Source organism: Peromyscus leucopus, chromosome 4, assembly GCF_004664715.2.
Source record: "Peromyscus leucopus breed LL Stock chromosome 4, UCI_PerLeu_2.1, whole genome shotgun sequence".
Classification (NCBI taxonomy): Eukaryota; Metazoa; Chordata; class Mammalia; order Rodentia; family Cricetidae; genus Peromyscus; species Peromyscus leucopus.
Genome location: NC_051066.1, coordinates 107,177,923 through 107,188,877, shown reverse-complemented (window position 1 = coordinate 107,188,877; position 10,955 = coordinate 107,177,923). Strand labels below are relative to the sequence as shown.

Sequence of the window (10,955 nt, the reverse complement as noted above, 5' to 3'; positions counted from 1 at the left end):
TCACACACAAAGGACTTCCAAACAAGGCAAACTGCCTCAGTGAGATAAAACTGCACCCTTGATCAAGAGGGTGCACTCCAAAGAGCAGGCACACCCGGTGGGAAGTGTGCACTTGGATTTTTTCTGATGAAGGTGGTAACTGTTCTCTTCACCATTGCTGGTCTGACCCCCCAGTCTTTCGCGATTAGCTACTTTTAAAAGACGCAGCCGGGCAGTGGTGGTACACACCTTTGATCCTGGCACTCTGGAGGCAGGTGGACCACTTTGAGTTCCAGGCCAGCCTGGTCTACAAAACAAGTTCCAGGACATCCAGGACTGTTACACAGAGAAACCCTGTCTTGAAAAACAAAACAAACAAACTCAACGTGAAGGAAAGTGGGAGGGGTGGACACTTGAGTCACCGAAGTTTGAGAATGTAGGAGGGGCTTTGAGTAGACAGAAGTTTGGCCAGATTGGGGGATTATATTTGCATAAAAGTCTTACAAGGTGGGAAGATAAAAAAGCACTTGAATTCCTTCTCATGCACAAAAGGTGTATCGTGTTTAATAGAAAAGAACATTTAATGTTCCTTACAGACCACATAAACCAAGTATGTGGGTGTACACGCATCATGTTGGTTTGAATGTGATGTCCTCCGTATTTGTGGGCGTTTGAATATTTGGTCCCTAGCTGGGGACCCTGTTTGGGGAAGTTCAGGAGGTGTGGCCTTGTGGAAGGAAGTGCACTGCTGGGGGGCAGGATCTGAGGTTCCAAAGCCTGGCACAACCCCCAGGTTGCCCTCTCTGCTTCCAGTCTGTGGTTTGATTCTGAGTCCTCAGCACTCAGCTCCCGGCTCCAGCCACCATGCCTGACGCTGACATGGGAACTTGCCCAGGAATCTCCTGGTGGGAGAGGGAAATGGTGCCAGCCAATCATAAAGAGACTTTACAGTTCTGACAGCTTGTCAGCCCATCTCACTGGAGACTAAAGCCCAGATAAGGATGGGTCAATGGTGGCAGGCCTGCCTAGATGTTCAAATCTTTGGCCTCTACTAAACGGTTAATCTCACTTTTCTCTTGGGCCCAGGCAGTGTTCTCTGGATCTCTTTGTCTGTCTTCTCAATGTAAACACTGAACAAAGGACCCTTTTCTGCTTCCCCTTTTAATCCCACTCTTCTGATGGGCTCCCTGGGACAGGTGGCCAGCCTGGGCTTGGGGCACAGTCTCTATACACGGATAGATAACATGACTGCTCCATGGCGTGATTAGGGGGAGCGTTTTTATTGTAAAGAGAAAGAACAGCCGAGGGCATCTGGGAGAGTCCAGAGTAGAGGGACAGAGAAGTAGACACAGCCAGGACTCTCTGTGATGGGGTGGAGAGTAGCAGGGGACAGGGAATGGAGAAATCATAGTGAGAGAAGCAGGAGCAGAGCAGAGCCAGAGGGAGCCAGAGAGAAAGCATGTGAAGAAATAGCAGGGTTATAAGGAGAATGAGTGCTGTAGGCGAGGAACCCCAAGAGCTGGAAGTTTAGGGGAGGAGTAAGAAGGGCCAGAGTAGCATGAACTGTGCAATGTATAACAGGAACTTGTGATTCTAAGGGATCCTGGAAGCCATCATCGTGGGGTTGGTGCCCCTGCATTCAGGGCACAAAAAGGAATGAGGTGTAGGAGCCATGGAGTCCTCCCGATACATGGAGATTCATCCCGGATAAGCTGTAGCTGCAATGTTAGAGAATGTAATGTTCGAATCTAGAGCCTGGCCGGGCGGCAGTGGCGCACGCCATTAATCCCAGCACGCGGGAGGCAGAGCCAAGCGGATCTCTGTGAGTTTGAGGCCAGCCTGGCCGACAGCACGAGATCCAGGACAGGCACCGAAAAAGCTACAGTGAAACCCTGTCTCGAAAAAACAAAAACAAAAATCTAGAGCCTGGTTTATGCTGTCATCAAATAACCCCATTCTCAGAGAGCTATCAGGGACCCCAACTCTGCCACAGGAACCTGGTCCTGCTTCAGCACCCTTTGCCTTACTGTCTGTGCTGGGTCTGCCCCCCCCCCACTGTTCTCTCTGCTGTGGTGCAGGGGCCTGGGTCCCCTCTGAGCCCCTGGATACTGTTGTGTCTGCTGGAAGTTTTACCTGAGAATTTACCTGAGAGGAACAAAAGACCCCCAGGGTCTGAAAAGAAGGTAAAGCTGGAAATCAACCCTGGCCCTCACCTACTTCTACATCCAAGACAGCAGGGGGATGGCTGGTGGTGTGTGTGTGGCTCTGAAATGGCAAAGGTGCCCTCTCGGGGGCCAGAGGTAAGAGAGATGGTGGGTTTGCTATTCCTGACATTGAAGAGCTCAAGTCCTTGCTTCTGTCATGTGCCAATAAGGATGCGGGAAACTGTGGGTGGGGTTTCTGGTATAGGGCACCTCCTGACCCTCAGCCTCCGTGAGCTGGGAGGGCCTGGGAGGACCTCGTGGCTCTTGGAAGGTTAAGAAAAGATGACGAATGGGAGGTGGCTGCCTGGTGAAGGAAGGGGCCCAATCCTTTCCCAGTCAGGCTGCACCTGCCAGGAAGCCCTTCCTGGGTTTTCTGCATCAAGTGTAAAAAGGCAGCCAGTGGGAGAAAGTGAAAAATAACTTTAGAAAGTTGGCTCACTTCTGCTGTGTGGGTCCAGACTGAACTCGGTGTCAGGCTTGATGATGGTAGTCTATGCAATGAGCCATCTTGCCACCTTGTTTTTTTTTTTTTAGAACAAGATCTCAGTGTAGCCCAGGCTGGCTTCAAACTCCTGATCCTTCTGCCTCCACCTCCCCAAGTGCTGCTCCCAAGTGCTAGGCTTACAAGCATATCCCACTATGCCCCGGTCCTGGAACAGAAAAAGGCCATTCATGGGAAAACTGGAGAATTTAAATGGCCTATAGTTTACTTCATAGTGTTGCATTAGTATTAATTTCTGAGTGTGATCCTCCTGCCGTGACCACATCAGAGAGCTGGGTTTAGAGTCTGTGGAGGGCGTCAGTGTCTTTACAACTTTTCTATTAGTGTAAAACCAGTGAATGGAAAGCTGACAACAAGATTATAAAGAAAGAAAAAGAACAACTGAGTTCCTAAAACGAGGTCTCCTGGAGTTGTTGGGTGTGTATGGGTGTGTGTGAGGCTTCCTGGGGAGATACAACACAACATGCCTATACATCTCAGACAGGAACTGACAGTAGGTCAAAGAAATGATTCTACCAAAGTCCAACTTGGCAAATGTATGAGTTTGTGGGGATTACTTACGACAGTATGAGTGAAGATTGGCGACTTACAGGCCCATGGATGTCACCAAACATGGGTGGTGACTTTCCAACCTGCAGCCCTAACGCTCTCTGTGTGGCTGGCAGGTAGCCCTGCCCGTCAGGGATGTCTTCTTCCCACAGCTGCTTCTAGAACCTTGAGAAGGCACCGGTATCAAGGCTAGCCTTGGGAGGGGGTGGCCCAGCTGAACCTGAAGCTGGGGTTCAAGGCATTGTACAGCGAGGGCAGCATGTCGGGGGTCCCTGGCCACAGAGCACAGGCCATGTTCATGCACCCCTTCCAGAATTCCATCCCTTAACCACTCTCCTGAAACCCCTCCTGTCCTCACACATTTCAGCTTTCCTGGACACGTGAGGTTTGACTCTCGTTTAATTTTGGGGTCTCAGGAAGCTCCCCTCCCCGCCCCAGGAGGGACTGTTCCCACTAGGAGCCAAGTGCTTGTGTACAACAGGCACTCAATCTGTGCTCTGGATCCGCTCTGGCCATTCAGGCCCTGGCTGAGGGACTGGATCCGCTCTGGCCATTTCAGGCCCTGGCTAAGCGACTGGCTCCACCTGCAGGTAGGGTCTGGGGTGGGGACAAAGTGAAGAGCAGGGTGTGACTTCCTCTATAAAGCTTCCTCTCAAAAGCCGGGGCACGTCTGTCAGCCCAGACGCCAGGGTGCCCGCTGCCCTCCAGGCTCGCGAGGTCCTAGGAAGGAGGCACCTGTCCAGCTGGGGCTGCCAGTCCTTATGGCCTGCTGCTTGGAGTCTGCGCTGCTGCTAATGCTGCTGCTGCTGGGTGAGAGCCTGTCCCCGCCTTGGTCCTCAGGACAAGTGGATTCAGGAGTGGTTAAAGGATGGAATCCTGGAAGGGGTGCATGAACATGGCTTGTGCTCTGTGGCCAGGGACCCCTAACACGCTGCCCCTGCCGTACAATGCCTTGAACCCCAGCATCAGGTTCAGCTGAGCTGCCCCCTCCCGAGTCTAGCCTTGATACCTGTGCACCGGGAACTTTCTTTTTCCTTTCCTCTCTCCCCTCCCAAATGTGGTCGTCAAGTTCCTGCTGTGGGAAGTGTCACGGTGATCCACCGTGACTCTTCTGTGCCTCATAGCTGATCCTGTACCTTCCGGGACTGCTCCTTCTCCACAGGGACATCACGGGAAGGGGTTACTTTCTGAGGTGTGGTGTGGAGAATGGACACTGGTAAGCTTTAAGGCCGAGGAGACCTTCGAGCTGAGGTGTGCCATGTTGAGTGGAGCGCATTTAAGGGTGACGGATGAGAGGCCAGGCTGGGCAGTGTTAGAGCCTGGGGTGCCAGAGAGGCCAGTCTTAGCAAGAGACTGGGAAAAAGAAGGGCCATTAGCCTGAGTCCGGTGACTCGGGTCTTGGAAAAGTGTTCGGCAGACGGCCTGACTTGGCTGGATTTAGGTATGTCCAGTGGCAAGTTTGGACACAACCGCCAGGTCTACCAACTTCTGATACGAAGTGTCCGGCATCCCCACCCCCACCCCCCATACGTTGTCATCTGTCACTTACCTGTATCTTCACTGAAACTGCTGATGAACGTCCAGGTCTGTGTCTCAGGAAGAAGCCCTACGCATGGCCTGCCATCAGGTGCCTGTCAGAATATACATCTGGAAACCTGGGCCTGAATGTGCTCTTCAAAACACAGTACCTGCCCTTCCAGTGAATCCAACGCCCAGAACCCCCTTTTGCCAGTCCAGAACCAGAGTTCAGGTGGGGCAGGATAGGTTAGAGCCAGACCCACGAAGAAGCACCTGGCATAGAGGGCAGGAGGTACAGGTCAGGATAGAAAGAGGACCAGAAAGCTGCAGACTCACCCAACGGGTTTCCACGTGTCAGAGAAGGAAACATCAGTGTGTCAAAAGGAGGATGAGGGGCGCCATTTCCAAAGTCTCCATTAGCCCGATCAGTCCGCTTCAGTGTCCTGACAGGTGGAGCTGGGGAGGATGCAAGGAGCCCAGCAGATCCTCTTGTGGAAGCATGTGGCCGTTCTGGAGGTGGTGGTGGAGGCTGGACCTCAGATTCTGGGGAAAGGTCCTCCCAGTGTCGCATCCACTCACAACCTGGGTACCTATCCCTAGGACCTCACCTGCCCCTTCCTGGGGATGAAGTCCAGTCAGCACCTATAGGTCACGCCTAGGGGCCACACTCTCCCCTTGGGTTCGGGCACTCCCAAATTCCGTAGTGCGGGATGGGGAGAACCAAGCACGGAGTCCTGCAGCCTGCCCGTCCCTCACCAGGGTCTGCGAGCTCCACGGGCGGAAACCGCTGCGTGGACGCGGCCGAGGCGTGCACAGCGGACGCGCAGTGCCAGCAGCTGCGCTCCGAGTACGTGGCCCGATGCCTGGGCCGCCCGGCGCCGGGGGACCGGAGCGGCCCGGGGGGCTGCGCGCGTTCCCGCTGCCGCCGCGCCCTGCGCCGCTTCTTCGCCCGCGGGCCCCGGCGCTCACGCAGGCGCTGCTCTTCTGCCGGTGCGAGAGCCCCGCGTGCGCCGAGCGCCGGCGCCAGACCTTCGCCCCGGCCTGCGCCTTCGCGGGCCCCGGGCCGGCGCCGCCCTCCTGCCTGAAGGCCCTGGACCGCTGCGAGCGCGGCCGCCTGTGCAGGTGCGTGCGGGCCGGGCTGGGCCGCTGACCGCCGGCCGGGCGCGCGCAGGCCTCGTCTCCTTGCCTTCCAGGCCTCGTGCGCTCCCGCGCCCGGCTCCCGCGCCAGCTGCCCGGAGGAGCGGGGCCCGCATTGTCTGCTCGCCTACGCGGGCCTCATCGGTAGGCGGGGCCGGCCGGGGGGGGGCCGAGCGGGCGGGCGGGGCGAACTCGGGGAGCCCACCACACGCCCTGGGGTCCCCTTGCAGGCACCGCGGTCACCCCCAACTACCTGGACAACGTGAGCGCGCGCGTCGCGCCCTGGTGCGGCTGCGGGGACAGCGGAAACCGGTTGGAAGAGTGCGAAGCCTTCCGCCAGCTCTTTACAAGGAACCCCTGCTTGGGTGAGGGTGCTTGGGTGAGGGAGGGGCTGGAGAGCCGGGAGCCACGGATGTCTAAGGCCCGGTCCAAGCCGCCTGGCCCATGGGAGCCCTTGAAATGTGTAGGTTGCCTTTATTTATTTGGCGTGGGCGAGGGGCGATGTGCACACGCCTTATGGACGGAAGTCAGAGGACAACTTGTAAGAGTCTCTCCGATCACCGTGTGGTCCCCGGGATAGAACTAGGTTCTTCAGCTTTGGTGGCAAGTGCCTTTACCTGCTGAGCCACCTTGCTGGCTGATGTGAGCCCATTTTTGATGGAAGGAAACTTGAGTAGCTGCTGTTCAGATCGCAAGAGAATTCTAGAGGTGTCAAGGACCACTAGGGGCTGGAAGGGATGAGTTGAAACGTGCCCGAGGGCCTGGAATTGGCTGAGACTCCCACTCTGGCTCTCTCCTTGACGTGCTCCTCACTCTTGCTGCCCTTCTTGCCTCAGAGTTCTGGGGGGTCTGTTTGAAGCTGGTCTCTGCCACTTAGTAGCCGAGAGTTAAACTCTTATTAATCCTGGTTGTGTTCACCTGTGAAGTGGGGGTGGCATCTGTCAACCTCTCCCGTGAGGATGAGGACTAGCAGTGTGTGGGTCACGCTTAGCACAGCCGCACTGTAATATGCACCTCCCACCTCGGGCCATGCCTTGCAGATCCCAGGGAGTGTCTCAGTTTGTTCCAAAGGAGGGGGCCCCTTTCCTAGGGCTCCCTGGCCAAGCCTTCTCTGGATGTCTCCGCTCCATAGATGGTGCCATGCAAGCCTTTAACACCTTGTGGCCCTCGATTCTGCAGGATGGGCTGAACCCCTACCAGAACACTGGGCATCACTGCCCACAGGTAGGTGTGGGGAGAGGACGGGGAGTTGGCAGTTTGTGCACTGTTCCCTTCAATACTGTCCTTACCAGGCAAGGTGGGGGCATGAGTGCCTTGAGAAGAGACGGAGGCAGAAGCAGCCCCCATTTGGTCCTCACCCCTAGGTGTCCCTGCTGTCCATACTCACTGCCTTGGCTCTCCAGGCCCTGCTCTGATTAGGAAGGCAGACCATGGGCAACACAGCTGACCGCCACGTCTCGGGCCTACTGCTCACTGGAACGAAACTTCCTTGTCCTCGGGTCTCATACACCTGTGTGCCTGTCCCCCGGGTGGAGGGCTGGAGGCTAAGTGTCCGACTGAAAAGCCTCTGGTTCCTGCCAGGAGGTGTCCTGGCTCTTTTCTTCTCCATCCTTGAGATGGTCACCTGTAGATGAGGCCTCACTGGACCCCCGGCGCTCAGAGGGCGGGGCAGAGACTACCCCCACTCCTAGAATTTGGAACTGCCCTCTTCCGAGCAGACAAGGCACTCAGGAGATCACATGGACAGACCGACAGGCAAGACTCCTTCCAGTTAGCACTGCAACCTGAATACCCTCCCAGGCAGCCATTGCTCACCGCTAAACCCTACCCGTGCCCCAGGACTAGCAATGGCATATGACAAGCTGCCATGTGGGCACTAAAGGGGGAGACTCAGGCCCCTCCCACTTGGCCTCCACTGGCTGCACAGCCTCGCCCCCTATGGTTCCCCCTGCACAGCAGCTCAATAAACCCATGTGCACTGAGACCAACCTTGTCCTGTCATCTGTCCTGGAAACGGGGAGACCCGTGTGGCCTCGGACGCCCCCAGAACTACTCTTGAGTCTGCACACCTGAGAATAATATACCTGTTTCTGGAACAGCAGCTACCTACTGAGACCGAGTGCAGGTGTTGTAACTGCTCGGCACACTCACAGCTGGTGTTCGCTCCTGGCTCTCGGCAGGCCCCTCCTGACCTGTAGACAGCTCAGACTGGGTTGAGCCAATGCCTGAGCAAACTGGCTTTCAGACACATCTGTCTCCAGCGTTTAGAGAATCTCGAGATCGCTAGTCTTCACATGGCTGCTCAGTAGCAAGGAAAGGCCCCCTGAGGGGGGTAGGCTTGGCTGCCTGCATGTTTGAGCTTCATGCTGTCTTAGCATCTCAGCAGAGAAAAGGCATCGTTCCTTCCCAGCATCCATGAATGATGCTCTGATGGCCCAGTGTGGTCATGGGCCTTTTCCTGAGGAAAGTCACAGCCAGCAGGTCACCTGGTATAAGAGAGGTGGTTTCCCAAAGAAGGAGTCGGGCAAGAGTGAAGCTGTGTCCAGACTCTGCTCATTTCATAAAAAGGAGAGACTGTCCTTCCCTACCTGCATGGAAGGGGACACCTGCACAGTGTGGGTGGGGTAGGCAGGCTGTGCTGGGGCCAGGGATCATGAAAGTACCACTGTCCTGCTTCCTACAACCACAACGTGGCTCCGGCACAGAAAGGGATGCCTGCCAAATGACTTCCTTGTGTGAGTGTGCTCCACTCCACTGCTGTGTGACGTTTTAGAAGAGTGTAGACATCAAGTCTTTATTTTACGTGTGTGCCTGAGTGTACATGTGTGCACCACGTGCATGCAGGTGCCCATGGAGACCAGGAGAGGGCATTAGATTACCTGGAACTGCAGTTCCAAGAGGCCGTGAGACACTTGATGTGGGTGCTGGGAATTGAACCCAGGTCCTCTGCTGTGGACGGTCGTATGTCAGATGCTCTGAGGTCAATAAAAAAACATGGGCAGGCCAGGCAGGAAGAGGGGACAAGGAGAGAGGAGAACTGGAAGGGAAGGCTGACGCGGAGAGACACTGCCAGCCGCAGCATACCAGCAGCATGAAGATGCGTAAGCACAGCAGTGCAAGATAGATTTATGGAAATGGATAATAAGTAAAGAACATAGCAAAAGCTGCACGCATAAGTGTAAGCAATATAAGTCTGTGTTACTTGGTGGTTGAGGTGGATGGGGTGACAAAGATTGTCTGACTGGGCAGCAGGAAACTCTAGCTACCTCTGCAATGCTCTTAGCCACTGAGACATCTGTAGGCATTTTTAAAAAGTGGGAATGAGGCTGAGTGGAGGTAGTGCATGCCTTTAATCCTAGCACTGGGGAGGCAGAGGCAGGCAGATTTCTGAGTTTGAGGCCAGCCTTGTTTACAGAAGACAGACAGAGCTACACAGAGAAACCCTGTCTCGATGCCCGCCCCACTCCAACTGAACTGGGAATGATTCTAAATAAAAATCCAGTTCTGGATAGAAAATGTAGACATAAACCTTCCAAACTAGTAGGAAGATGAAATGATAATAGTGAAGTTCCACAGCTGCTGGTGGTCCCTGTCCTAAGGCCAAGCACCTGCAAATGTATCCCACACTAGAGCCAAAGAGTCCATTTACATAGTAAAGGTGTGGTTTCCTATAGATCTTGAGGAGGGTCACCCAGCAGGCCCTAAACACAATCTCATGCCTCCTTTATAGAATCAGTGCAGAGGGAGGTAGTTCAAGGACAGGCAGACCTTGGAGGGCCTCAGCCTTAGGTGAGGGATGTGATGCCCAGAGTCACTGCAACTTAAAGGAGGCAGAGCCGGATCCAGGAGCTTCCAGAGGGGTACAACTCGGCCAGAACGGTGAGAACAAACTCTTTTTAAAAACTGCCAAGACTGGTACAGCGTTACAGCAGTCCCAGGAACCTAGCAGAACTGCCTGTTTGCTTGTGTGGTTTCTTTTACTGAAAAAGGTCCTGGCTTATGTAGGGTGCTGTTTGGCAAGGTGCTTTAAGGCTGAGTCCAGCTTTATCCTCCATCACAACTGAGTGTTAGCCTCCACCTCCTGCCCGGAAGCTGTCCTGTGCACACACTGCAGGGCTGTGGTCCTGGCCCTGTGCCTGGGTCTCTGTTACCTGTTGTCAGCACTGATTTTGCAGCTGGCAGGTAGCGTGGGGGAGGCTGAGGCAGAAAGGCAGGTGCTAGAAGCAAACTTCACAGCTCATGTGTGCTCCTCTGGCTTGGGGCCCGGCAACCAGGTGCAGAGTTGATGTGGAAACCACTTACTGCCCCCCTTCCCCCCTCCCTAAATAAGTCAGGGATAGATGAGCTCATTAAACCAGCTCACTTTTGCAGGAAGTGTGGACTCTGGCCAATGAACCTGATAGGGGACAGAGAGCATCTGCAGAAGGAGGGAAGGAAGAGGGGGGTGACGAGAGGAGAATAGGTATCACGACTCTCGGAAACGGGACTGACCACCCGACCCTCAGCAGGCCTGAGCCCCATAGTGATTGACAGCCTTTGTTCCCTCCCCCTCCTTATATATAATCCGCCAGCTGGCAATGAGATGCAGAGCAGATCTCTAGATGTTAATCCGCTGTCTTTCAGATTGCTAGCTCTGAGTAAGTTCCTACTTCTGCCTGCTGGTGTATGTAAGGGGAGAAATTATGAACCAAATTCTGTTGACAAAATTCTGGAAAGCCAGGACAGTGACAGCACAGACCCTGGGGTGGTTCCCAACATGGCAGCGACTCTGTCAGTGAACCTGGCATGCCTGGCAGAGGTGGCGGGGGCATGGCCCCCACCTTGTGGAGCTGCAGACTTATTTAGGCCCAGGTTCTCTGCTAGGTCCACATTGTAGGATAAAAGGTCCAAGTCTACTTCCGGGTTTGAAAACCCACCAAACCCCACCAATCCCTGAGCCCCAAAACCCCCCAATCTCTGGGCTGGGCTTGAAATCTCACCAATCCCTACCCTGGAAATCTCCACCCTGGCCCATTTCTCCCCTAAGAAACCCTAGGTGTAAGTCTGTCCTGCCCAGTTCCCTGCTG

At 54.9% G+C, this 10,955-nt stretch overlaps 1 protein-coding gene across 1 annotated transcript; it reads left to right on the top strand.

The window, feature by feature from the left end:
* Positions 1-4,113: 4,113 nt before the first annotated feature.
* On the top strand, positions 4,114-7,873 carry Gfra4 (GDNF family receptor alpha 4). The gene is given in 7 exon segments (XM_028878588.2): positions 4,114-5,706; positions 5,709-5,874; positions 5,924-6,033; positions 6,120-6,254; positions 7,022-7,113; positions 7,182-7,248; positions 7,251-7,873. Coding segments are annotated over 7 exon segments (900 nt in total). The 5' UTR covers positions 4,114-5,462; the 3' UTR covers positions 7,337-7,873.
* Positions 7,874-10,955: the final 3,082 nt, after the last annotated feature.